General features: G+C 40.4%; 2 protein-coding genes across 2 annotated transcripts; both read right to left on the bottom strand.

Moving 5' to 3' along the window:
* Positions 1 to 1273: 1273 nt before the first annotated feature.
* LOC121944128 (stereocilin) lies at positions 1274 to 21847 on the bottom strand. The gene is made up of 30 exons (XM_042487818.2): positions 21731 to 21847; positions 21164 to 21410; positions 19921 to 21054; positions 19205 to 19229; positions 18516 to 19092; positions 16986 to 17870; positions 16827 to 16889; positions 16613 to 16738; positions 15347 to 15513; positions 15080 to 15266; positions 13683 to 13798; positions 11693 to 11825; positions 11310 to 11492; positions 10871 to 10909; positions 10613 to 10789; positions 10028 to 10171; positions 8791 to 8849; positions 8505 to 8628; positions 8288 to 8370; positions 8068 to 8203; positions 7394 to 7596; positions 5950 to 6040; positions 5688 to 5859; positions 5412 to 5581; positions 4925 to 5080; positions 3945 to 4087; positions 3355 to 3503; positions 3070 to 3167; positions 1641 to 1788; positions 1274 to 1435 (listed from the first exon to the last, which is right to left on the bottom strand). The coding sequence occupies exons 2-30, from the start codon at positions 21261 to 21263 to the stop codon at positions 1356 to 1358; spliced, it is 5868 nt and encodes a 1955-aa protein (XP_042343752.2). The 5' UTR covers positions 21264 to 21410; positions 21731 to 21847; the 3' UTR covers positions 1274 to 1355.
* Positions 21848 to 22877: 1030 nt separating this feature from the next.
* On the bottom strand, positions 22878 to 27443 carry LOC121945383 (dynein regulatory complex subunit 4-like). Its single transcript, XM_042489532.2, is given in 12 exon segments — positions 22878 to 23053; positions 23055 to 23129; positions 23230 to 23295; positions 23383 to 23592; positions 23736 to 23816; positions 23959 to 24117; positions 24480 to 24685; positions 24770 to 24824; positions 24942 to 25142; positions 25504 to 25701; positions 26883 to 26981; positions 27286 to 27443. Coding segments are annotated over 12 exon segments (1395 nt in total). The 5' UTR covers positions 27289 to 27443; the 3' UTR covers positions 22878 to 23011.
* Between the last annotated feature and the right edge of the window lie 138 nt (positions 27444 to 27581).

The following is a 27581-nucleotide window of genomic DNA, read 5'->3' as shown; positions in this document are numbered from 1 at the left end:
GTACCATATTGTATTGCATTTTATTGTGTTAAGTTCCCGTAACTGAAATGCCTTTGCCCATGTGCCACTACTGTTTTTTTATTTACTTCAATCAAAGTGACTTCTTGTGAAGTTTCACAACAGGCTCAGATTATAGGAAAGAAGATACTAAATAGGGATCCTACATATTTAAAGAGCATTTTTACATCACGCAATCTAAAACAGCATAAACAGTGATATCTATCTATCTATCTATCTATCTATCTATCTATCTATCTATCACCAAATCAAACCTTTGGCTCACCAGCCCCACTTTGGGCAACCCCAAAAAGGGTTAAAGCATCTAATTAGGGGGCACATTCAAGTTCTATTTAATTCTTGTTGAGGCTTTTACATGTTTTTTTTTTGTTTTTTTTTTGTAGTTTTAGAAACATTTAAAGGCATGTAAATGTCAGATCACAGATTTTTTGTTGTTTTGCTCTTTAAAGTCACAAATCCTGAGAGCTTAAAAGTTCCATTGCATTTAACTCTCATCTGTAATGCAGTGGCACACTCAAGAGATGAAAAATACCTGCATGCAGGAGTATTAGGGGGGATTAGTGAATCCTCTTACAGACTTACAGATACAGCAGGCTGGTCAATAACTAATTCTGATATTAAATCTTACTATTACATCTCTCATGCCAACAAATACAAAAACATTTGCTATCTCAGTATTATAACACAATACTGAAATAATACTAATATAACACACATATAATCTCTTATAGAAGTTTTAAGAGTTTATATTTAATAAAACATACAGGAAGTATAAAAGATGTTACAAGAGGATAAAAGTATTCATACATAAGGTCTGCATTTCTGTACTGAAATCAGCAAACTAGGTCCTTGTAGATGGAAATAGGTCCCCATGGGGGCCACAGGTCTCGATGGTAGGCAGGTTAGTGTGTCAACAGACTTTATAAATAAACGGGTAAAAGATTTCAAAGGTCTTTTATAGACACCACTCTCTGTAGTTAAGGTGACAGGATTTAAGATATTTCAGTGTTATTTAATTTATAAAATATTATTTCAAGTGTACATGCTTGATCACACATCCTGTGAAGTTTATAAAGCCATTCCCTCTGTCAGTTAAACATGAATCTTCATATTGTTTCCTTTGATTGTTTGAACAAAGTTATATTATACACATATCTACATATTGTCAGGCTGATAGCTCACATAAAAGTGAAACAGGAGCAGCAGAGCCCAAATAGATCGATGTAAATTCAAGTACCAATGCACAAAGGAAACATAACAGTTCAAAATATTTATTGGAAGTACAAATATGACGATACCAAGGGAGGTCAAGGGATAATTACATTCGTTCCAGCATGTTACATGAGTTGCCATAACAAGAGGCACAGAGCCAGTGAGCGTATGGTGAAGCTGTCTGCTGCTGGAGCCGAATTTCTCCCTGTGGGAGCACACAAACAGGGTATTTATCATCACCCTATAAACACAACATAAAAATCAAATTGGTTAGTGCAAACAAGTAATACCATAATAAAAGTGTATACGCTCACAAACTCGTCCTAGGAAAAATTGGCTCTAACTGCCTCATAATGAAGAAGGTTATTAAAAAGGACGTTTTATCACCATCATTGTTTTTCAAGACAAACCTCTTAACTCCAGCAGGACATCTCCTTCATATCGAGCAAGTCCGACAGCGTGCCGCTGCTCAGCATCCAGCTCTGCCCACTGCTTCTCAGTGACCGCCCACGCCTGCTCTGCGCTCAGCCACGACATCTGAACTGCACTGAACACCACCTGTCAGACACACAACCAACACAAATACTGATTGACTCCTACAGGACATTTTGTCATTTGAAAAGAGGCCCTTTGCATATATTTCGTTATACTTTTTGATATAAATTCTTTAGTTTTCTTATGATTGTTGAACAAATGTACTGTAAAATGTATTATACTGTAGATTATTTATGTATAGAAACATTAATGGTATTCTCCTCGGCAGGGCTATAATATTAGCTAGCTCAGTGATGCTAGGTGAGGTAGCAGAGGTAAAATATGTATTTTTTTTCAATTTGGAAGCAAACTCTCCCTTTAAGTATTCATCCATTTAAAGGAAGAGAAAATGTCATAGGGTAATAGTTTGATCCATTAAATTTTTATGACATATCATGACAAATACCTAATTTTCTAAAATAAAAAAACATTTTTTTAAACAATTTTTTCAAAAAAGTATTAAAAAATAAATAAATCTATGGCAATTATAGGTAAAATATATACATTTGGCTGCAACATCTTTAAATTCCAAGTTCACATAATTTTCAGAAATCCACAAAGTCGATAAAAGCAGCTAATTTTATCACAAAAAAAATCCCAAACATTTGTTCATAGTTGCCATATATTTTTGACAGCAAAGCTTTTTGAAGTTTTATGGAAGATAAAACGCAGGTGTCACTTATCACAGTAACAATGGCTCCGTTCTGTTCAAGTGTCTCAGTAAGTCATGACAGTCTGACATTAAACATCATTTCTCAAAATCATACAATTCAGCCACATTTGCCATTGATGCTGCTTATAGACTGTTTCAAATTTTATAACATAAACACCTAAAATGGGTCCCTTTATATTTCCTGTTGGAATATCTGTTAATGCAGTAGCTATGTTGGACCAAACAGGCTTGAGACAGAACTGTGATCTGTTTGGAGATCAATAACAAGGAAAATTAAAATGCATATTTAGATAAAAACATAAGTCAGCATCACGTAATCTATGGGGTTTTTTTTTGGTTTGTTTGTTGGAAGCGTTTTTCAGTCAAAAGTGAAACAGCAAAGATGTGATGGTTATAGTGTGGTCTATGGTCTTGCCATGTTTGCCCCATTAACTTCTATAGAAATGGCACCAAACTCTGGCACCACCATAGGAAAGAAACAGGGACCAAAGTTGTTGCCATAGCAACAGGACATGATTGAAACAGTCTGAACCCATGGAAACAGAGTGAAATTCTATTTCTTTGAATGAACTTTGATTCTGAAGGTAAACATTGTTCTGCAGGTTAGCTCTAAAGCCATAGGTGAAACTCACTGCCATCTTCTTAGGTGACATCAGTGCGATGGCTTCAGGGGTGATTCCCTCCACTTGTTCTTGTACCAGAGCTGACAGCACCATGTCCTCCAGGCCCACTGGACAGGGACACAAACACTTGTTATATAATTAAAATAAAAACAACAGAATGCATAAAAGTTCTCCTCAACTTTTCTACCACCAGGGATATCTAAGACCTGCCATTTCCTCCTCCCATCCTCCTCACTCTTTGAAAAAACAAAACAAAAAAGTTTACATCCCCAGGGATATTATGTTCTACTGTACCTGCCAATGTTCCAATTTCAGTGAAAACTTCTGGTCCCCAAGCACTGACCGGACCAAAGGCCTCAGGTCTGGACAAACGGCTTGTCAGTGCCTCCATCTGCTGCTCAGTGCATGGCAGGGACGTATCCCGCAGGAACAGGACAGCCATACTGCAGAGTGAGCAGAAAGATTTAGGACCTTATCCTCCTCTGGGGTATGCAGTATGTTTTACGAGAGTAGTGCTGCTAAGAAATGTGCACCAGCCTCCTGTTAATTAGCATCTGTTGGCAGGCCAATGTAGAATCGATTCATTGCTCTCTGAAACCTGAAGCAAGTCATTCTGTTATGGTATTAGAAGGATTCATCAAGATCATCACTGATGCTAAGAACTGCTGTGTCTGTGCATAATGCAATTATTAACTTGTATACAAATTAATAATGAATGTCAACCACTTTGCACTGCTCGCCTTTGTTTAGATGCCATTTTTTGTATTTTATATACAGTAGTATTTCACAATTATTTGATGACATATTGGTGAGTGTGAGCCTACTTTTATTGTTAAGTGTTGTTGCATTACAGAGGAAGTTTATGTTTTACGTGTTTGACTGACCTGAGGTTGTAGGGGCTCAGTCTTTTTATTTCTGAGGGATACAGACCGCACATCAGATGACCAAATGTTGCCAGATCAACAGCCGTCAACTGCTCCACTTTCAGTTTGCGTTTCCGCATTGTACCTAAAATCACTGCTCTCATCTGGGGAAAAAAACAACAACAAATCAAAATATTAAAGAAATATTTTCCGCACAGAACAATTATTTGTACATCAATTGCTCACCCTGTGTTGTGTTGAATTTGTGTTTCTCCCACACCTCCACAGTAAATGAAGAGTCTGAAAACTGAAAAGACTCTTGATGAATTTAAGTAAAGGGGTCCGAGTTAAACAACAGCAAAACTCTGTAACAACATTCACACAGCTCATGCAGTATAATCCATGTCTCATTTATCCAGTCGTATGCTCAGTACTTCCCAAAAACATGCATTTTAGCCACAATACTACTACTATTCAAAAAACTCAGGTATACAAGGAACACTCCTGGGCAAGCGCGTGCGTTTTAGCACTGCTTGTGCATTCAACTGGGAGGAGTTCAAACACAGGAACACTACTCATCCGTGCATGAGACTGTATGCTGAAGTGTTTTAAAAACATGTAGTAACATTTTAGCAAAAATGCATGTGTTTGGGAAGTACTGCGTATGCGACTGGATAAATGAGACTTGGATTATACTGCACAAGTTGTGTAAAAGTTTGAAAACAGATGTTTTGATAAATTGTTTTGTTATTAAACGGAGCCCCGTCACTTCAATTCATCAAGTGTTTCCTCCATTTTCAGATTCTTCGTTCAGGCTGCCAGCATGGGACAAATACACAGTTTTCCTCATGAATTCAAGGTAACATGGGGTGAGTGACTGATTTATAAATCATCCTTTTGTGGGTAAAGTGTTCCTTTAAACGCACACTAATGGCTTGTTCTCCAGGAAGAGATTCTTTCATTTACTTTAAGTTTTACATCAAAATGAGAGATTAGAAAACCTTTTTAGGGCTCCAGTCTGTCAGTGTCCCCAGATGTGCCAAGACACCCAGATCAGTGAGATTGGCGTCGTGCAGCTCTTTTTCTCCCATTTCAGTCACCACCGGGCCCAGAGCCAGCATCTGATCTGCTCTCAGCTCTCTCACTGGACTGAAGGACTGGATTGAGTGAAAAGTTATGTAGATGTTACAACACTATACAATTTACTCAGCTGTCCTTCTCTTTCAGTGTTAGAGCCAGGGTGCAACTACCTGCTCTAAAAAAACCCAGAAATTCTCAGGCACCACAAATCAAAGTTTGTTGACTTTTTTTTTTTTAGGGATAATGCATTTTTACAAAGAATTCGGTTCTGATGTTAGGAAGCCTGATGGGAACATGATCTTATGTGGGAGGGGGACAGGACTGCTGAACCACAAGTCAGACTTAGAGTCAAATGGTAATCTGAGATTAAACTCTCAACTTCCCGTGCTTGTTCACAGTTTTACTGACCTGCCTTAGTTTTACCCACAGTGCTCGGCGCTGCTCTGAGCTCAATGAAGAGTCCTGAGCGAAAACTTCTACACACTGTTTCAGTTCCTCCAGTGACATTCGGCTGAGCTGAATGGAGGTCCAAGCTGAAGGAAATGTCCCTCTGATGTCTGCACAGCTTGGAACAGGCACTGCTCAGAGAGACACCAGTGACTTAAGCACACTGATATGAGTAAAAAACTGACACAAAGTGTTAGACGCAGTTTCAACAGATCTACAAGCAAGTATCTATTGAACCTTTTGCCCTCCTGCTCCGTGCTTTGACAATCCCTCGAATGAGACTTTGAGTCTGCTGTCTCTGCCGACGTCGGTCCATACACTGAGCGACACAGATTCCACCCACCACACTGTCCTCCCAGCGACTCTGACCCACCAGGACCTGCTCCACTGTGTCTTTATTCAACACCGTCTGCACAGGGTTAAACACATATTGTCAGGCTTGTCAGGAAAGTGCAGTGAAATCAAATATTTCCTTGGGTTGATGCTTTTGGGTGCTTACCAGTGGGATGGAGTTAATCTGCTTTGTTGAGAGAGAAAACACCAGCCTGCCCAAATGTTCCACATCTCCAACTTGCCATTTGGATGGCTCCCTGGCAAACAAACACAGATATCTTACCATCACTGCTGTTTTCTGTCTTGCAGCAAGCAGGTTTTCCTAGCAGGCATATTGTGTATTTCAGATTACAACCTATTCGACTCCTTTTATTCTGCAACACTACACTAACAGGAGAGGAAGGTGCCTTGTTTTAGCAACTTATTTGTAACTGACTTATATGGTAAATTTTTGGTATTGGTCTGTCCATCACTTTGGTCCAGACTAAAATATCTCAACTGTTGAGTGGGTGGTACAGACATTCATGTTCCCCTCAGGATGACCTGAAATAACTTTGGTAGAAGCTCAAGTCAATATTTGTCAACAGACATTAACCCATCAAAGATTGGCTGCTGATTAGACACAGGAAGAAGCATTTAAAGGTTCACTGTGTAGGATTTAGGGGGATGTTTTGGCAGAAATTGTATAATATAATAAGTATGTTTTTTAGTGTGTTATCACCTGAAAATAAGAATTGTGTTTTCAATATCTTAGAATGAGCTGATTGTATCTACATAGAGAGTGGGTCCTCGTCTTTAAAGATCGCCGTGTTGCACTGACATATTTCTACAGTAGACCAGAATGGTCAAAGACTGACTGATCCAACGATTTTTGTTTTTTGCGTTGGCAACTGAGGTTAATAGCCGCTTCCTGACAAGAAAGTGAGAAAAATACTGATTTTACAAAGTGAAACTGCTTTATTTAGTGCTTTTACTGATGTAAATCACTGGGTATATTTGGTTTTGGAGAGGAAGAGATCACTGTGGATAATTAATAATAATATATACAATAAAAACCTCCTGAATGACAATCATTGCAGGAATACTGCCCGAGATAAGTTTTAACTCATCTGTTATCCCAATCTCTACATGCCACCAAATCCCCCTAAATCTCACCCACTGGACCTTTAATTTTTTGATATTGAATCATTACTTTTGTCTTTAGTTGTTTTTTGTATGTATGTACATAGCATGTACATAGTAAAGAATATAATCACTGTCATCATTTAGAAATTAAGCATTTGACATATTTTTGTCATAACTGTGACGTGCAGATTCTTGTTTTGGCTTTATTGGGTTAAATTACTTGTCACAGTAATTTTTAAAGCTACAGGTCATATGGTTGGTATTAAAATGTCATATTTACTGTATTTCCCCTAAAAAAATCCAACTTTTGAAATACTTTTGTAAATTTTTAACTGTTTTTTTTGTTGCATGTGTGCAGCCAATACAATCTTTTTTAATATAAATTGCTGGAACAAATATTTAAATTTAGCTCTTGACATATTATCAGTTGTCATAGCTGGGACATATCATGTTTTCTCCAGCAGATGTGTTTTCTTCTTTTTTACCCGAGAAGATCTTTCTGAGTAAGCAGGGCACTGATATCTCTCAGAGCCTCATTAGGAAGGCAGAAACTTCTCATCTCCTCCAGCCGCAGAGCCAGAGCTCCTCTGTCCACCACAGCCAAACTGTCCCTGTCCAAGAAAGGCAGTAAAGGCCCCAGGATGTCCAGAGTGGTGCCATCAATCTCCCCCTCAGCCTGAGACAAGCCCTGCAGAGCACCACACACAGTCAGATGGCCTGGATTACAGGGATTTCACACTGATATGACTTCACTTGTGTGAAAAACTGTTGAGAGGATGAGGCAGGTTCTGAATCTCTTTCTCCATCTGTTTCTCTTGTGTGCTTTCCTGAGAAGACTAAACCAACAAATGGAGTTTGTTTTTCTTCTGCCCCATTAATACAAATCAAATACATGAGTCACCACCACTGATGCGAGCCCTGAATTAATTTAACCAGAAATATTGAGTTCCAGTTTGCTCTGATGCTCATGGTGTTTATCATCTTAATTACTCTGAGGTTAATTAGGATTTCTAACTTAAGATGTTTGTAAATTACAAGCAGCAACTTGTTTCTAGTCACACCTTTCTACCTAAAACATACAACAATTTGTCAGCTCATGTAAATCATGTAAAGATATGCAATAAACGCAGCATTTGAATAGTTGGTGTTGGTGTTTTACCAGCTCAGTTATGGCTTTCTCTGCTAAATTTGTTTGCTTATAATGTGGCAGTCTGAGGAAATCAGCAAAGTGTGCCTGAATGTGGTCCAGAATGGCTCTGAAGGAGGCGTTTGAGAGGTCCTCTATCATTGTCACACTGGAGAACAACAAAGCAGAGGTGTTAATGTAGTTGTCTTTGGTTAAACTGTAAAATAATTACGCTTGATAAAGGGGTACTTACGGTAAAGTTGCAGCAAACCCAGCGCTCAAAGCACTGAGGTCAAATTCAGGTTGTTTCCTCAGCTCGTCTACAATACATTTTCGCTGGTGACACAGCCAAAACACATCTGAACTTGTTAGAATTTGAGCATAATTTTAATATGTACAACAACAATAAACTAATGAATCATGACTGCATATCAGAAGGGTATCAGGAGGGTTGAGTATGTGTTCCTCACCAGAGCAGGTCTTACGCTTTCAGGCAGCTCACTAACAAATTGAAATAGATCTGCAAAATCTGTATCATTGCTCCAAAGCCTCAAAAAGTTGCAACTCATTCCACCGGCAATATGACCCAGATCCCTGCAAGCAAAAGAGAGGTCACTGTTTAAATTGTTTAATGAGTGAGTGTCACAGCCTTAAAAACAACTATAAGTTTTGAGTCATTGATTTAGTTTGCAGGTAAAATTACTTAACCATTGAAAACATTGATCTGAATGCTCTGGTGCAATAAATCCAACTTACCTCACCATCTTACTGGTAATGTTTTTAAATTTGTGGATCTTTGTGAATAAAAGTTGAGCCTGTCCAGACAAAAAGAAGCGTCAGACTCAGCATTTTTACCATTTACCTTCAAAAAAGTAATATTTAAATCAAAGGAGCAAAATTAATTTGTATTTACTATAAAAGATTAATGGCAGCATGATGTTTTTACATATGTAACTCCCTTTCAGATATGTGTGTTCACTCACAAGTCAGACCCATATTTTGACAAAAGTGAGAGTATTATAACATAGTGAACATACTAAGAAAAGCAAAAAGTTTGCTTATGCTGCATTATTGAAGTTTCAGAGGATGTTTTGATGGATCATTGCCTGTAAAAGGTGCTCATTGTTGGAATCTATTCATAATTGAAAAATTAAACTGCTGCTCTGTTTTGTGGAGGACAAAAATAACAACTTTTAAAAGCCAGCTTAAAATAGGTATGTTCCTTACTAACAAAATGTAATGTCACTAGCATAGCATGGTGCACATGCTAGCACTTGTCAATAACTTGATTGACATTTCGTTTCACATGGGACACAAACAGCAGGTTCACAGGTGAAAGTGTCGAGTCTGTTTGGCCCATTTACCTCACTTCGAACCTGCCCTATGTGGAATTTCTCACCCTTTGTACTATGGGTGTTGCCCAGAGCTTAAAAAAATGCTGCCGCCTGTTGCATCTTATTCTGCTGCTAACGAATGCCTCTGTGTATCAAAGTCTGACACCGATAGCCACTGACCAAGTGTTGGTATTTGACAAGTCGGGAGTGAGACCAGGTGAAATATAAATCACACAACTAACAAAGGGTATTGAAACAGCTTTGGGGTTATTGAAATATGATATTTTAGGTTTGATATTGAACTGAAAAGGGCCATCTTTGTTGATTTGACTCAGGTCTTGTTAGGCCGGGAGCAGGAGGTAAAATACACTTTTGGCTGTGACAAAATCCCTTTAAGGTAGCCATTATTAATTTATGCTACACTCCTCCACACCATTGTAGTACATCCAAACTAATTAGCTTGATGGCAGCTGATGCGTGTGGAGTATTAATATCCTGAAAGGCTCATCTGAAGCATATCCAATGAGTTGCAGATTAATGGGACCAAAGACCGAAGCTGGTAGCATTTTCTTCTTTAGTCAGAGAACTGCCAACCTATTGTTGTCATATTGATGCATTGCTAAACAGCACACAAAGGTAAATTAAGGTAAGATGTGCACCTGCTGTGGCGACCAGCGTATGTCTCTGTACAGGCTGAGATCTCTCAGGATTGTTTCTCCGTCTAAGGTTTCTGTGAGCTTCCTCAGAGGGCTGAATGGTAATAGACAGTTTACCTGCTGAGTGATGTTCTGTAAATGGAGAGCCTGCTGACACATCAACAAAAAAACACAGTGAATTTAAACCTAGATGCATTTAAAGGGAATTTTTTGCCAACTTTTATGTGGATGTCCAATCAGTGTTGATGGTAAATCAAGTCAATTGAAGCAATCAATTCCTCAGTGTATTCTGTATTGACTGAGAGAGCAGAGTTCGCAGTTGCTAAATGTGTACTTCTTTGTGCATTCAGCACCATCATGTAACATAACATTACATTAATGTAACTCTGGCCAGCTTTTCTGTTTTTACTTATTATGATATTTTCCAGGAAGTTTTACAAGTTAGAATAAAAATGGACGTATCCACCTCCACTGTGTCTATCTGCACATCACGTCATGACAATGTGAGCCACAGCTAATAATGGGGAGGGATGAAAAGGTGAGAGAAGTGATAAGTATTGTACTAAAGACAGATAATAGCTCCGTCACCTCCTGCACTGCATTGTATAGCACGGCTCTTTGGCTGGGCTTCAGCTCAGTTAGCAATATCCTCCAGCACTGGCAGTGGGCAGCTTCACTGATCTCAGGCCACAGGAGGTCTCTGAGCACAGCAGGGGAGAGACCAGGGAGTAACGGCTGCAGTCTGCACAGTTTTTCCATGGTGAGCTGGCAGTGAAGGAGAAATACATTGATGAAAGTGCAGTTGGCTGAAATTAAGCAAAAAATATTTTGAAAACATCTACTTACAGCAGTGTCCTTTGAAATCTTGGATAACATTTGAAAAGCCTGAGGAGAGTATTGACAAATTACAACAACAACAAAAAAAAGACGAGCGTTCTGAGTAAAGGTCACATATTTCATAAATGTTTATTCTCTTCTCTTACCTAGACCTGTGTAGCTAATTCATTAAATCCACAGATATAATAAAAATCTCTACACTCGTCAAGGTTAGCTTTTCATGTAAGTGAAAAGGGGTGATGCATCACAGTTTCATATGGCATCATAACATTTCTTTTAATTAAATGTAAAAACTTTCATGGATATGCAACTACTTTAAAAAAAATTTACCGTTACGCCTACTTATATTGAAAAATACAAAATCCTGTAGAACTTTCAGCAACTTTGCCCAAGATGACAACAACAACAACAAGTCATGTGTGGAAAAAACAACAAATTCCCCGCTGACCTGTGCAGGGGAACATCTGTGTAATCCTGGCTGTGAGAAGATTTCCAGGAGCTGTTGTGAGGAGAGCGACAGCAAGAAGGAAGCTCCTAGCTGAGGTAACAGACCTCTGAGGGCAGACATGTCTGTGGGAGTCATGCTGCTGACGTTCAGGCTTTCAACGGCTGGTATCAACCAAGAGGACAGCTGCCCATGAAAACGTTTAACAGAGTTAGTCAGGCACTGAGATTGTTAGTGGTTTAAAGCAGATTTTCTGTTGTGACTGCAAAAGAGAACACACGTAGGATGTTCATCTTCATCGGCCATGCAAACAGCAAGTAAAAAAGGCTAAAACCAGAATACGCTGAGCATGCAAACTAAGTCAGTGTCTTGCACGTACTGCTTACCCTGCCACTGGCACTAATGAACCCCTTGGACATGCACTGAGCCAGCTGTTGCCAGAGAGCCGAGGACACAGCTGAGTCCTTCAGAAATGAACCCAGGTCCACTGGATCCAGGTAACATGCAAGGACTCCTAACCTGCAAAAGGACATTTGCAGCCACTCCTCTTTTTAAGATTTATTTGGGGAATCTTTGCCTTTAATATCCATACCTGGTGCAGCACAACACATCAATACCTAAACAACCTTTGACCAAACTAATCAATACTAATCAGTCATGATCTTGGATGCCAAGAAATAATTTCTGGGGTCATGTCAACAGTGACACAGGGACATATCAAGTATGTCAAATGCCAAAAACAATTTAAGTAATATGTTGTACCTGCTAATTTCTAAACCTAGGGTTGTCAAAAGCCTTTATATACGCAGCTCCATATAGGTGGAGTCTTCGGTAAAAAGAATTAAAGCTGCACTCATTGGTTCCTCTAGCGTGTTCAGAGCACTGTCGCAGGACTTTTGTAAGTCATCTTCTACATGCCAATGTCAGGGTGTATCTTAACTGATGTTTTATTTTTTCTTGTTGTTATGGTTCACGTGTAGGATATATTAACATACTTTTTAGTCCTTCCTTGTAGCAACTTAATTTTGTGTTATTTTTGTGTTTTACATTCTGATTTTGTATTCTTTGTTCTGCGTTGTCTGTCTGTACCTTATGTTGCTCCCAGTCTTGGCCAGGACATTCTAAAAAAAGATATTTTTAATACTATTTATTTACTTTTAATAGTTTTTTTTCTGGTAAATAAAGGTTAAATAAATAAATAAATACACAAGTGGACAAAAATTACATGCAGAGTTCCCTTAGGCTCCATTCTGGGGCCTCTTGTGTTTAACATCTACATGTTTAGACGAGCTCAGATTATGGAAAACAACCAAATATGTTACCATAATTATGCAGACGGAACAGAAATTTACATTACCATATCACCAGGGGCCTATGGTCTAATACAAGCTCTGACTTAGTGCATTGAACAAATTTCTTCAATTAAACAAAAACAAAACTGATGCAATTATTTTGGGGGACCATGGAGGAAAGATTGAAATTCAGCTCTCAGCTTCAATTGGCAATGCTTAAAAACCACAGATCTTGGCGTAGTCATGAACTCAAACCTGAATTTCAACAGCCACTGCTGTAACCGAATCTTTACAAGTCTCCCTAAAAAAATAAAAATAAAATAAAAAATGATTAGCTGCAGCTGATTCAGAACACTGCTGTTCGAGTCCTCACCAAGACCAAAAAAGTGGATCACATCACTCCAGTTGAGGTCTTTAAAAAAAACATTTCAAAATACTATTGTTGGTTAATAAAGCACTGAATGGTCCAAAATACAAATATGACCCATCCAGACCTCAACGCTAATCTGAGACAGGTCTGCTTTCTGTCCCCACAGTCAAAACTAAACATGGAGAAGCACTTAGTTTTTATAAGCCACATATCTGAAACAAACTCCCAGAAAACTGCAGGTCCGCTGACACCCTGAGTTATTTTAAATCAGGGCTGAGGACTTATGTCTTTGCTGCTGCCTTTTATCAAATCAAATATTTATTCATTTCTTGCACTGCACTTTAACTTTTACTCTTGCTTTCTATCCCTGTCTTAGTATAATTTTACTTGTTTTTATTTTCTATTCTCAAGTTCTGACATTTTCATTTTTATTCAAATGTCCTTTTATAATGTGTTTCTTTAGCATTTCTTTAGTACTCTCAATGCCTTTGATGTTTTATGGAGATATCTTTGCATTGTCTTGTAATATGAATAAACATGTCTTGCCTTACCATGGCAAGACACAAAGCAACACCAACCAAAGGACTGAAGCTCTGAACATTAACCATCACCGTGGAAACACACTGGAGTACTGTTAAGTGGCATCTGACCTTTCAGTGGTTCAAAGTGATCGTAAAGATAGACAAACACACACTTTAAATATCTGGGTCCCACCTCAGTATGTTATCACTAGTCAGATTTTTCTTCTTGCTGATGAGCATCCGCAGCACATGGCGCCCCCTAACACCATCAAGACTGGTGTTGCCTAGCAACTCAACCAGAGGAGTAAGCTAAAGGAGACAACAGATAAAAAGTTAAAACAAGCTGAAAACAAAATTTAAAGTGGTGAGGTTATGGTTTGTGCGTGATGATGGTGGTTGAGAGCAACTTTCTCTAAAATCTCCCAAAAGGGTTTAACTGGGCTGAGACTAAGTGACTGTGAAGGCCGTTACGTATTATTTGTTTTTATTTAATACTCATAAAGTCATTTTGTGGTCCTCGTGGCTGTAATGAAGCATTTCTCATTTGTTTAGGTTTTCTCTTTATCTTCTCATCTCTACATACACTAAGTAAGAACCCCATTGAATGGCTTTGAGTCATTCTGTGTCTAATCTGATAGATGTTTGTGTTTACAATTTAAATTTTGTTCAAACTTTATGTATAAGATGTTATGTTAAGATAAGTTATGTAAAATATTTGAATTTTGAGAAATACATAGCTTTTTTTTACAGACAACATGCCCACACATAAACCCCTTTTCACACAAATTTATATGGTCCTAGGAATGAGTCCACATTGCTATTTTTGCATCTCAAAAAGTCAACCTTTGCTTGTTATGCTTAAAATAGATCACATTCTGTTTATGTCAGAGCCGCTGATTTAGTATAATATCAACCAAATGTTTTATTTTTAGCCACAAGTATGTAAATGTCTATATGTCTATACTTAAGGTGATTCAAAAGCAGAAAGGACAACAAGATTAAACAATAAAAAGATAGTCGATGATAAACAAAATATGTGAGTGAGCGTGTAAATTACAGAGACTAGTAAGAATAGTAAAAATGAGAGAACACATATTTAATAATAGTAATAAGAATTACATGAATTAAAAGCCAGACTAAATAAATAGGTTTCCAGCTTTTGTTTAAAAATGTTCACTGAGCCTGCATCTCTTAAAGCTTTTGTATAAGACAACTACTTGTTCCTTTATATCTTTTGGATCTGTTGCACAGTGTCTCTACGTAATTCCATGGCTTTACAAGTTATACATCTGAAATTTGAATCCTAAAAATGGCCTCCTGCCTAATCTGCTTATTTTTAACGGGTGAAAATGGTAACATTCCTAAGGGCAAAAAAAATAGTCAAAATACAGCGAAGATATTGAACAGAACTTCTTTTTTTGGTGTCCAATAGCATATGTATACGATTGGAACGAAATCTATCTGGTGTGACACAGAATGACCCCTTTACTAGTCACCTGATCATGTCTGAGATGACAAACATCTGTTAAAAACAGACAGCAGTTATGTAAAAAAATAAATAAATAAATAAATTCACAAACAGCCTCTAACCTGTTGTGATGTCAGCTGCTGAAAATGACTGACTGGGAGGTAAGGTAAAAGTGGGAAGATGGAACTGAGAAAGTACGGCGGCCACGTAGGGACATCGCCCACCACACTCGACTGCAGGAGTCTTTTAACAAAGGCCTTTTTCTGCAGCGACTTCATCCCTGAGCTGTGGTCACGAATGGCTGTCAACCTAAAGAGCAACACAGAGGCTGTTGGCATCAGGACACTAAGATGTATCAAAAACAACTGTTTCTTGTGTCAGTGACTCACACACTGTCGTTGACTATCAGGGAGGCTGGGAAGCTCATGATGTCAGAGACAGACATGAAGGGAATGAACTGCGACAGGTCCACAAACAGTTCAGGGGTCACTCGGGGGAACTTATGGATGAAAGCAGCGGTCATTGTTTCCATGGCCTGCAACTCTTTTTGAGATGCCTGACAGGGAAAACAAAAGAGCAGGACAGAAACTGATGTGCATTCAGTAAGGCACTCTTTAACTATGCATGGGCTGTGCCCTGGATTCAAATAAAACAGATATAACACAAGAGGGTGCAATAAAAGTAGTCGTCAACAGATGGATGAGGGATTTCACTTGCACAGTTATCTTAAAGGGGATGTTAAGATTTTTTAATGTTGGGTTATATGGGGTACTGATGCATAGCCAGTATTATAAAAAGATGTAATTCGACACACCCCCAGTTTGGGGGATCAGGCTAGAGTTTGACATGCCAGCTAAGCAATCTACTGCTGTGGATGGGACAGCAACAAAATGTATTTCACCCACCAAAAGAAATCCCCACCTAATTAAAATCTATATCAATTTAAGTGTATGCTATACTTAAAGTATTCTCACTGCTTTATCTTACTGTCAGACTGTGATTTCCAACGTAAAATGAAATCATCATGCTCAATTCAAAGCCAGATCATTGAAAGAAAAATAGTGATAACATTGCCGAACACAGGAGCTGCTGATGTACCAGCTGCCTCAATCGGTTAGTTAGTTTGAGTTATTGTGTTACTTTGGTGTTAAAAGGGTAAATTAGGATTTACCAGAGTCCAACAATAACACATACTGAGTGACTGAAGCAGCAGTAGACCAGCAGCTCCAGTGTTCAGCAAGCTAAATGTATTGTTTTTCTAACTGGAGTGTGGTGACTCCGTCAAGAGCAAAGATGGGGAACTGAAGTTGTTAACAGCTTCCTCAAAACAGGCTGTCTGACAGAAAGGTAACGCGGTGAAAATACTCTCAGTATAGCATATACTTAAACTGAAAATGATTAATTTTGGGTGGAACTGTTCTTAAGTAGGTAAAACATGTTTTGTTGCTGACCCTGTTCACAGCAGCACATTACTAAGCTTCCATGTCGGCTTCTCCAAACTTGGGGCATTCTAACTCACATTTACAGTAGGTAATACACTGACTTTGAATAGGTACCTTAAACAACCCCACTTTAAAAAAAGTCAGAACAATCCCTTTAATAAAAGGTGTCAGTAATAGTACCCTGAGTGTTTTGTTGGGAGTTTGAGAACAAACCTGGCCGGTTTCAACTTGGAGCTGGTCCCAACTTTGATGCATGTGGGAGATAAATCTCTTGACAGCATCTTTTTCAGCAGACATCACTAGAGTGCGAATGCTGTCTCTGGGCATCTGGAGGTACTCCTGGTGAGATAAAGTGATCGACCTAAATATAAAGTTCAGTGATCTGTTGTGAAAGTCTAAATGTGAATGTAGCTGGACAGGCCTGTACCTGCAGGAGAAACCTCAGAGCAGATGAGTTGTCGTCCCGTTGAATGAGGTCCCACAAGACAGGCTGATGTAACAGCAAGAACAAGTAATTCACTCTCTGCTCAGTGTATGAGTCAGTGTGTTTGTGTGTGAGTCAGTGTGTTTGTGTGTGTCATCTTACACTGAAGCAGCTCAGAAGGTCCTCTTTGAGAGTGTTGTTCTGCTCTCTCCGGAGGAAGACTCCCACAGTATGAAGGACACTCATGGAGGCTTCTGGCTGCAGTTCGGCCCAAGAGGTGTTGTCAAGGAGACTGGAGAGGAGGATGGCCTGACCCAAACCTTGTCTCGCCTCTCTTTCTCCCTCGTCCAAACCCGAAGAGAGGCCTACCATGAAGTCCAGGACTCGCAACACGTATCCCAGTGCCACTAAAAAACCCTCACGCTCCCCTCCTTCAACCTCACATACACTCAGCTTGTGTATAGCTTCCATCAGCAGGGGAGCTGGGTCCACACACAGCTGTGATGTGTCAAACTCATATGGTGCCGGGAGCATATCAAAGAACCTCTGCAGTAGGCATTTCCTGCCGTCCATTTCTGCCTGCAGGTCAGCACAGACATCAGCAAACTGAGGCACTGACCTTACCAGCTGATTGTAGACAGTGGTGTTTAGACACATGTACTCTCTAAATCCATGTGTCTGCCCGCAGAGCTCCAGGAGAGTGGAGTTGGTGAAATGATGCACAGCCCACGCTCTATACTGACAAGTCTCCTCAACAGTTTCAACATGGGAGAAGTTGATTTTGGAGCAGTATGTCGCAGCCCAGCTGCCCTCTGGCAGGGAATGGTGTGAGTCAGGGGACTCTCTCCCACACAGAGCTGAGATCAGGACAGAGTTGTTGGGAAGGAAGCAGTGTCTGAAAGCCTGTGCACTGAGCAACCTGCTGCCCAACTGGGCCTGACAGTTCTCATCGAGTACTGGACTCTCTACTGTCTCACCTGTCAGCTGCACACACAGGTCATCTATACTCGTTAGATTAAAAAAATGGTCGTCCTTTGTCCCTGCAACCTGCAAATAGTTAAGACAAGAAGTTAAAATAAAGGGAATTTAAAGTAACAATCACAAATATTTATGCACTGCAGGTCCTTCCCATGCCACAGATAATAACCCCTTGAAACCTGGAGAGACATCACTTTTCTTGTGCTGCTTTCAGATGCCTTTCAAAAGTATTTAATCTTTTTAAACCCTAAGCGGTGACATTTCTTTCTAAAACATTGGAAAATAGGCACTGAGCAAGTTGGTAAGAAATGTTGCACAAATTGCAAGAAATTCGTAGCTAACCAAAATTATTTTTAAAACAGCTAGGGGAAATTGTCGAGGGAAAAAATGAAAAAGCTAGGGAAAACGATATTGATAATGATCACAATTGCATATTTTAATTATGTTATAAAACTATAATAATTTATTTGGCATTTTTTCAAGGTCATGTCCTTGTTTCGTTTTGTTTTGTTTTATTTATTTTTTTACTTTTTTTTTTACTTCTTTTTTGTCCAAATATGAGGTAATTTTCTTGTACTCTTCACAAATTTTTGCTAATTCTTAGGTCATTGCTTCCTCCCATGTTTTTGAAAGAAATCAACCAATTTGCTGAGGTTTCAACGGGGTTGGGCAGAAAAAAATCCCAAAACACTTGACAAAAAAGTGACCTGTTACCTGATGTGCTCTCTGCAGCCAGAAAGAGGAGTTGGCACACACAGTGTTGTTGAATTCATGGGCGAAGTACTCGCTGCAGACATGAACCCAGAGGAAGTCCTCCTCCGCAGCAGACAGGTACCATGCTGCATCAGAGCACGTGGCATGCAGGTCAAGCCCCATCTGGGCCTCTGCAGAATTAACTGACCCGTTCTCCCCTTCAAACAGTTTACAGTAGAGGAACACTGTGAAGTTGGAGACGCCTGTCAAGCCTGGGATTGTTTCATTACAAACAGCCTCCAGGATTTCTATAGAAGTGGAGAAGTCCATCTCTCTCTGCTGGTTGTCGATCTCGCTTGATCTCCCTGTTTGCGGCTGGTTGAGCTGGGTGTGATGAGAGGCAGTAGAGAGGTCATGAGGCCGTTTTTGTTTGGAGATTGTTCGTGAAAAAGGGCCTGTTTTTGGAGATGAGTCGCTCGGTGGTAGCTGTTCATCTGCTTCAGTGGAGGGGCAGGACAGGAAGGGGAGTGAGCTTGGGAGACCCTGGGAGCTAACACCCAAAGCCTGAGTGTTCCACGTCACATTATGTTTTATCCCCCTACATATGCATGGACAGAGCAATGGTAAAAATGTGAATCTGTTTTTGCTGGCTTTTTACAGTCGAATATATTGACTGCAATGACATATTGAGCTATCCTAAAACACCTTACCATAAAATCAGTTGTCTCAGGTCACCTTCAAAGAGACAAACAAAAAGCAAATATGAACATAAAATCAAAGTGAATGAGTGGTGGAAAAAGCACCTGGGAGCTCCTGCAGTACACAACCATGCCTGATGTAACGGTGCAGCTCAGCTAACAATGCCCAAGATATAATGTTACTGGCATCAATGAGAGGATAAAGAGATTAGCTGGGCTAACAAGAGATGCTTTCATCAGCCAGGATGATTATAAAGATTTTAAAGCAGTGTCAGTCACTGTCACTGTCTCTCCTGTTTCTTTCAGGTGAAACCAGGGCCAAATGGATGTCAGGCTCTTAACAAGGGCTTTTCCTCTGCGAATATCACTAAATACAAGCTGGACAATACACAATTTAGTTCTTAACTAGAATACATTCAAATTGAAATGTTACTTAGTGAAAAACACACTTGTATCATTGTGTTTCTCAAAACTATCATCTGATGGAAACCACCAAAATGCAAGAGTATATCTACACACAGTGCCATCTGACATGAACTGAAGCTGGACGAGATGCTCTTTCTGAGTAATCTAATGATTGTATAATCAGATTATGTGTATAACTGCATGGTGCTGTTTCTCTGTGGGATGAGCCAAGTTTTACCTCATTTTTTTGTCTAATGTTAATTAGTTATCATCTCTTATGATTGTGCAAACAGCCTCTGAATTCAGCTGCTCCACTTACTCACCAATAGAGCACCGGCCCCGAGTGTTGGGCTGTGGCACATCCACCAGGCTGCTGACATCATCAAGCAGTGCCATGGTAACTTGTGACACTTTCCGCCTCAGGTTACCGTAGACAGAACTGCCCACCCTGTGCAGAAGGCCCCTCCTCAGCCCGTCCAAACTCTGCACTAGAGCTAAGTTTTTCTGTGCCAGGTGACCTCCTCGTTCTCCTCCACCTGAGCGTGATAACGCCTGCAGCAGGAAACTTTGCATGGAGTCTGGGTCATCCTCTTCGGCCATCACATCTTCCAGAGACGCATTTCTAGACAAGCCATCTTGCCTCATGGCCTCAGGAGGCAAGCTGAAGGGCTTTAAACGTCCAAATGCACTTGAGGTTCTGCTGTGGTCAGCACCTTCCCCTGCTGGGTGTAAACTGACCACAGGCTTCCAGTTGCGTGTTTCTAGGAAGCGCAGCAGCTGCTGAAGCCAACTCACGCTGAAAGCACAGTCACTACGACCCTTCAGAGCACAGATGAAGCCCTGCAGGCCTGCACTGGCCTGACCATAAGTCCCACTGAGCAGAGCCTGGAGCGCAGCCTCAAACACAGCGCTCACTGTCCTCCAGTTCTGAGATAAGAAAGTCATGAGAGGCCTGTGGGGCTGACGCTCCGATAGAGTGATCAAACTCTGCAGCAGCCCCAACAGCCAGTCCCAGTGAGGGCTGCCCCTCAGGGACAAAAACCAGTCCTGCACTCTGACGCTGGGTCGAGGTGGCACCCGGCCGTTCCACTGGTTCACTGCAGCACTCCCTTCAGACTGGAGAAAGTAATGCAGCACCTTCTCCCAGAGCTGCTCCTCATCTGGCTCTGCCGGTGCCTCCTCCAGCTCAGCACCCATCTCTTGGAGGTACAGAGAGATGTTGTAGAGGAAGCCAGAGAGACGGTGCCTGTCAATTGGCTTGTTTAATGACGGCAGGTTCTTGCCGGGAAGTAGGCCGAGTGTCTTCAGGCTCCCCATGATGTTCCTCACCCAAGGGTGCACAGACTGGTCCTTGTTCGTGTCAGTGGGAGCGTGCTGAGGATTCCAACCACTTCCTGTACTCCACTTTGAAATGATCTCCTTAAGAATGGCATCTCTCTGGTCCTCTTTACCACTCCCTGGAAGAGTGCCATTAGAGACAGATTAATTTACGGTCGTGTTAAAAACACATGCAGTAATAGACACACAGATATTTACTGCAGCCTCATGTTCTGGTGATGCACTCACCTGTTTTCTCAGGGGATCCTTGTGCCAGTAAAACAGCACAAACTATGATGCTTGTGAATGTTAGCATGGCCATCCCTGGCCCTTTCTCCGCCATCTTCATCTCATGGCAGCATGCACAGTGACACAGTGGTGTCACATCTTTCTCTTCAGGCTGTTTTTCCTATTGATTCCACAAATCCTGTGGTTGATTGAATGCTGTTTTTCTTTTTTTTTCTCAGTGATGGAGTGGACTCAAGGAGTAAAGTATCTTAACGGAGAGGGGACATTAAACCTTAATGACTGGCCACCACATCACCTTACCACTCTCACTGCACAGTTACTAAAACATGTATCAGTAATGTACTTAACATATAAAAACTATAAGACAATGGCATATTAAAGGTAGGCCCATAAGTGAAACTAAAGAGTGACTAAAAAATAGTTATGCACATGAGGTCAGACAGTTAAACACACAGTTCTTTAAGAGATCACAATCTGACAACTATAGCAATGTATACATCTGCATTTTAATTATCAGTGGCCACTCACAATAATGAAACATTTGAGAAAAAGAAATTCAGGACTCACCAGCAGATATAGTCCATTAACTTCCTTCAGTATCCTTTTCAAGCTTTCACTAGCATCTCTTACACAGCGGTATCAGCACACTCAGAGCTGACCTGTCTAAGTGGCACTCTCTGTTTCACCATCACTCTGCCTTTCTCTACATTTCACTCTCTCCTCCTGTGCCCCTCCCACCTGTGTCCTCTATCTCTCTCTGTGCCTCTAGCTGTTTGGGGCACTTGCTTCTCTGTCTCTGGGGTTTAGGTTTGACGCTTTGCTTCATATTTCATGAGTTATCTTGCCATGCTTCAGTATGTTGGTCAGCTGTTTTCTAAACCAATGTGCAACAGAAAGGGAGAGAGCAATTTGGTTAGGTGTACATTATCCCTCGAAACAAGTCTTGTCTCTCAATCTATAAGGTCACAGCTTGTATTTGTATGTACAATATTTTACGTGTTGCCAGTCTAGTATTTTGGGCCATCAAACACAGGAAGGTCATAACATTCAGCAGGTGCTCAAGCAAGGTGAAAATCTGGATCATGTTAATCACACCCAGGATATCTATCCCATTCTCTCTAACTGTCTGATGTCTCCCACTGACTGATTCCCTATTGAGCCGTCTCTCAGCTGGGACTCATCTTGTGACTCCGGGTTTGTTGGGGGTGTAGTCTTTCCAATGGGGCCAGCCCAGCAGAGGCTGTGCAGGCTGTCACTGTTTAGACACATTTATCCCTCGACCAGGCAGACTTACAATTGAGCCCTGTGCAAGGGCACAGCAGCCGGCTCTCCAGAGTCAGACCACTGTCTGCAGGCCCTGAAACCCAAGAGGGCTGAGTGAAAGGACCACCGCCTCCCTCCACTTGCTTGAGCTGTATGATACTGTGGCCTGCACAGGGACAATAACTTCCTCCTGTATTATTGATACTGCAGGGAACAGCGATCACTCAGTGCAGCAGGGCTCGATTCACCACAGGAATATTCAATGAGAAACTGGATCCACCCCATACGTTCCTCGTCTCTCTGTTGGAAACTCAGGTATGGCAGAAATCAGCTGGCGAAACTAGCTGTTGAGATTGTAATAGTTGGTTTGAGTCCAACTTTAAGCCCCCCATACTCAAATGGAAATATAAAATCATAAATACCTTAAATAATAAGTCAGTCTTTGCCATAGTTTACTGGAATTAGAACCTGAACATTTTATTTCACTTGCACTTTTTAATAATAATTTATTTAAAAATCCTTCTTCAAAAAAAGGAGAACATCACACATTACTTCCCTTTACAACAAGGAAACCCTAAAGTCCTTTTACAGTCTTTTCCCAGCAAGGCCTTTCTCAAAGGGTTTTCTTTACACAGAGTTCCTCCACAGGGACACCAAGAGCCCTTTGCTTTGCTTCGAAAAACAGCAGCAAATCCATTCGGGCCTATCAGACACACATATGTATGAATATATGACCAAAACATTATTGAATATCATCATTAGTTAGATAAATGCATGACATTTTCATAAAATAAATGACTAACCTGAGAGATCTGAGCTTTTTTATTCTGCAGGGTCTTGATGGTATTATTACTGGAGTCTAGTTTTACCTACGAGCAAAAACCTGTTTATCTTATGTTCTTATACATGCAGTACAGCAATGTGAATAAAATACACACTATTTAAAGAAAATTTACCTCGGTTTTGTGAGTGACCCCATCGAGGGCAGTGTGGTTCATGTTAGAGGCAGAAAGCACTGAGGAGATTTGAGCCTGTGTCTTCTCCAGGCGGTCTGTCAGGCTTTTCAGTCTATCTTCCAGCTGCATGCTCTTCAGACCTGCTTTCTGCTGAACCTTCTGAATATTCTCAGTGAACGTCTCGTACAGCTCATCCCTTTCCTGCTGAACCTGTGTGACATGTGCACGCACACACATTAAAAACATGCAAAACCATTGACATAAATACCCACTACACAACACATTTAAGATGCATGAGAATCAAGCTAACGTTTGGGTGACAATACACATTGCAACTCCATTTAAGCTTTTACCTTTCTGAATTTCTGCTCCAGGTTCTCATGATCCAATTTCAATTCATCCTGCTCCTTTTGTTTAGTATTTTCTTTGTTGTACTGTCAAAAACAGTGTCACAAATTAACTTTGTGCCTATGTAAAAAACGCCACTGCAGTTACCAAGACACATGCTATGTGAGCACCAGTTAAGGCAGTGGTAAGAAATAAGTGCACAAAGTTGCAACAGTAAACACCCACTACCTTTTTAGATCTGTAGCATTTTTGTAATTTTTTCTCAATATCTGTGCTTTCCTTTGCGACTTTCATGAGACGCTCAGCAAGACATTCGTTTTCCTCCTGAACACGTGCCAGGTTGCTTTTCTTCTCCTCCGTTTTCAACTTCATCTCTTCAAATTCTTTCTAAGAAAAGCCAATGAAACACAACTTGGTCAGAACTGCTGCAACAATTAGTAAAATAACAGAAAATGAACTATCAACAATTTTGTTTCTGAAGGAAAATGTCAAACATTATCAGGCTACAACTTCTATAAATGTAAAGACTTTTCTGTGTTTTCTTTATTTTGAATTAGGGAAAAAATATATTAACAATCAAACCAAGCAATTTAATTTTTCCCACTTTCTTGACTAAACACTGTATCAAGTAATTGTAAAAAATAATCAAACTAATCAATGATGAAATGATTGAGTTGCTGGCCCAAAACAAATATCTGAAATTTCCTTGGTTTTAGCCTGACAAGGATGCAGAAAGTGTGAACTTATACCTGGAGAGATTTGTTCTTATCCAAATGCTGTTGAACGCCATGTTGAGAATGTTCCTTAAAATCACTGATAGTTTTGTTGAAGTCTTCTATACATTTGTTGTCATGGCTGTTCTGACAAAGCTCTCTGTCGCTGATCACAATTTTCCTCTGGTTGTCTAGCTCTTGTTGCAGCAACTCCATCCTTTTCTGACACATGGCTTCATTTTCTACTCAAACAGCAACACAAAATCATGGCTCCCGTTAGTCAGCGCTGGATGTTAAATTCAATTCAAAATTAGATTTTTTTTTACCTGCAAGTTGCTTCTCCAAGCTGATCCTGGTTTTAGTCATTTCTTCATTATGCTTCTGTTGGGACAACAACCAAACTGTTGTTTGTAGCATTGATGCTTGCTGAAAAATAACAGAGTAACGCAAAACGGTAAATCCACAGATCATTACGTGTAGAAATTAAATACTACAAACCAGTTCGAGCTCCTTGATGTGGTCTTTGATGTCAAGCTTTTGCGTGTTGACCATGATGTCCCTCATGTCCTTTTGAAGCTCGGTCTCTAACTGTTCTTGTTTGTTCTGCACCATCTGAGTGGAGACTAAACCATCTGCTCTCAGCTCAGAGACTGTGTTTTGGTGTTCACACAGGAGGTGCTTCATCTTTTGCTTATACACCTAACAGGGAAAAGACAATCAAATGTACAGCACAAAATGATTCAGCCAGCCAAATCTGTCCACAAATCATTTTCACTTAAACAAATGACAAATTGGTTCTAGCATCCTCAAAATGTGATGATTTCTCCTAATTTTTACGGCCGAGAGGACTACATGCACATGCCACTAAAGAAATGACTGACGCACAATAGATGGTGGGTTACTGAGGAAAGAAAATGACACACTGGTTGTGAATCAAAAAAGCTTGCATCTATTCACTGCCGTTATGCTGTTCTAGCATAAAACACAGACTTGAGTTTGTGTAATTTGAGGTGCACTTTGACTGTGTACTGGGTACAGTACATCTGTATAATAACCTCACCTTGACCTCTACTTGATGGCGCCCCTCATCCTCTTCTATGTCCTTGTCAGTGTTTTTTAGTTCAGCCTCGGCCTCCTCCAGTTTTCGTTCTGTGATCTCAAAAAAAGTGTTGACCTTGTCCCTCTCCAGCTGAAAGTAGTTTCTCTCCTCCCTCTCTCGGTCCAGCTCCTCTCGCAGGCGCACAATGTGCTCTTCCATCTGAAATACAAAATCGTATTTTTGTGTGGGCAGATCTGAGTCAGACTGTGTAGATGACATTATAGTTTATTATCTCATTTATGCTAATGGCACACTCTACCCATTGTCCATGTCAAAGTCTGGTTTACTGTTCACAGGGGACACTACTCAGCTTGTTAAATCATAATGTTGTCTGTAGCTCTGGAGGAAAGTCAGAGAAAATAATCCTGATTACATCTTCAGGGTTGTCTGGCCATGGGTGTAAACCTATCTCTTGGGAGTCCCCAGCTCAATGGGATTTTAATGCTACTTTACTGAAGTTCTTCAACCCCTTAAAACCTGGATCAACATCAATTTTCTTGCGCTGCATTCAGATGCTTTTCAAAAGCTATTTAGCCCTTTGAAATCGGAAAAAAATGGTTAAAGTTCTATTGAAAATGTGGGCGGAAAGGCAATGAGCAACTAGGCAAGACATGTCACACAAATTGCAAGAAATTGGTAAAGGGTGACAAAAAAGGACCTGAAAACATAGGGGGAAATGCCCAGAAAACTGTGTTTCTCATCATTATAATTATTTATTTAGAATTATAAAATCCATACTTTTTTACTGTTTTCAGCACTTCATGTATTTTATTATTTATTATTATTTTTTTGCTGCTTTTGCATGACAAAATTAGGGTGAACTTTTAATGCGAAGAATTATAGGAAATTAAATTTGTTTATTACTCAGCAGAACTTTGTTGGCAGCTTTTCCTCAATAAAAACAAGTCTACTAATACCGCAGGGAGGAAGCTAGCAAGGAGAAATAGTCACAGCGAGATGTTAGATGAAGAGCTGCGGACAACAGGCTCTTAAGGCACATCTGCAAAAAGCTCATTTAGTACAGGTACATTTCTTTTACCTGCCTGTTGTGTGACGGAAAAGCACTTGCAGCAAAAAGCAGAGGATCCTCCCACTACTTTTAAATGTTATCTCTCAATACAAGCCATAATCAGTTTAAGACACACCTTCAAGCAGGTTGCCCTGTTGTAATATGGCTCAAATCCCTGCCATGCTGCGTTGAGGTGCTGAGTCAAACCAAACAAAGCCAGCCCATGAGTGTGGAAAAGGGGTATTTGAGCAGAAAACATTTCCCTCCTCCACAGTCTGACACTCAAGCATCACTTCACACTTCCAAGCACACACCAGACTTCAGCTCTGACCTGCTCCTTGGACATCTCCTCCTTTGTGAGGCCATCTATCAGAACGGGCGTCTTTGCCTTTGCAGGAGGCTTCTTACTTGAATCTTTCTTTTTGGGTGGCTGCACAAAAGGCAACATATTAGAAACGGGTTAATACTACTTCAAGAAACGCAACTTATTTCTTTACCATTGTTATTGTGGGGAAGCAGCGGACATCAATCCGCGCCTCTCATGATATCAAAATATCACATGTGGAGCACAAACTTTAAATTCATACATCAGCCAGCTGTTAGCCGTTAGGTGATGTTTGCTAACAGCTAACGCCTACAGCTAGCCAAACAGCTAACGTTAGCTATTTACTAAAGTTGGCTCACGGTGAACCCACACATTTGTGCCGAACTGATTCAAAGTACACTTGGCTCACCATCGGTGCTTAAATCACACGGAGAGACGCACAATGTTCCTGTCGTCCCGAGAAGCTAGCGTTAGCACACTCAACGTTTAAACTCCAACACCTGTTGCCATAACAACATAAGCACGCGGTCATTAGCTATCCGGTGGCGAAAGAGTTACCCGCCCTACTCTCCCTCTGATTGGCTAATACCCGTTGCCTCCAGCGATTGGATTGGTTACATTTATGAGCGAGGGGCCACATTGGTCAGTGTTTGTCGGGCTAAGCCAATCAGCGGCAGAGAAAGGCAGAGTAGAGCAGGTCAAGCC

Source organism: Plectropomus leopardus, chromosome 1 (genome assembly GCF_026936395.1).
Source record: "Plectropomus leopardus strain MGB_pleo_1.0 chromosome 1, ASM2693639v1, whole genome shotgun sequence".
Lineage (NCBI taxonomy): Eukaryota > Metazoa > Chordata > Actinopteri > Perciformes > Serranidae > Plectropomus > Plectropomus leopardus.
This window is presented reverse-complemented; position numbering and strand designations above follow the sequence as displayed.

What these genes read in the sequence shown, in the direction of transcription:
- LOC121944128 (XM_042487818.2), bottom strand. Translation starts at nt 21,263, where the DNA reads ATGAAGATGGCGGAGAAAGGGCCAGGGATGGCCATGCTAACATTCACA. An exon ending in AGGATCCCCTGAGAAAACAG is followed by an intron (nt 21,055 to 21,163) that starts GTGAGTGCATCA and finishes GCACTCTTCCAG; the next exon opens with GGAGTGGTAAAGAGGACCAG. An exon ending in AGATTTCAAAGGACACTGCT is followed by an intron (nt 10,790 to 10,870) that starts GTAAGTAGATGT and finishes CTTCACTGCCAG; the next exon opens with CTCACCATGGAAAAACTGTG.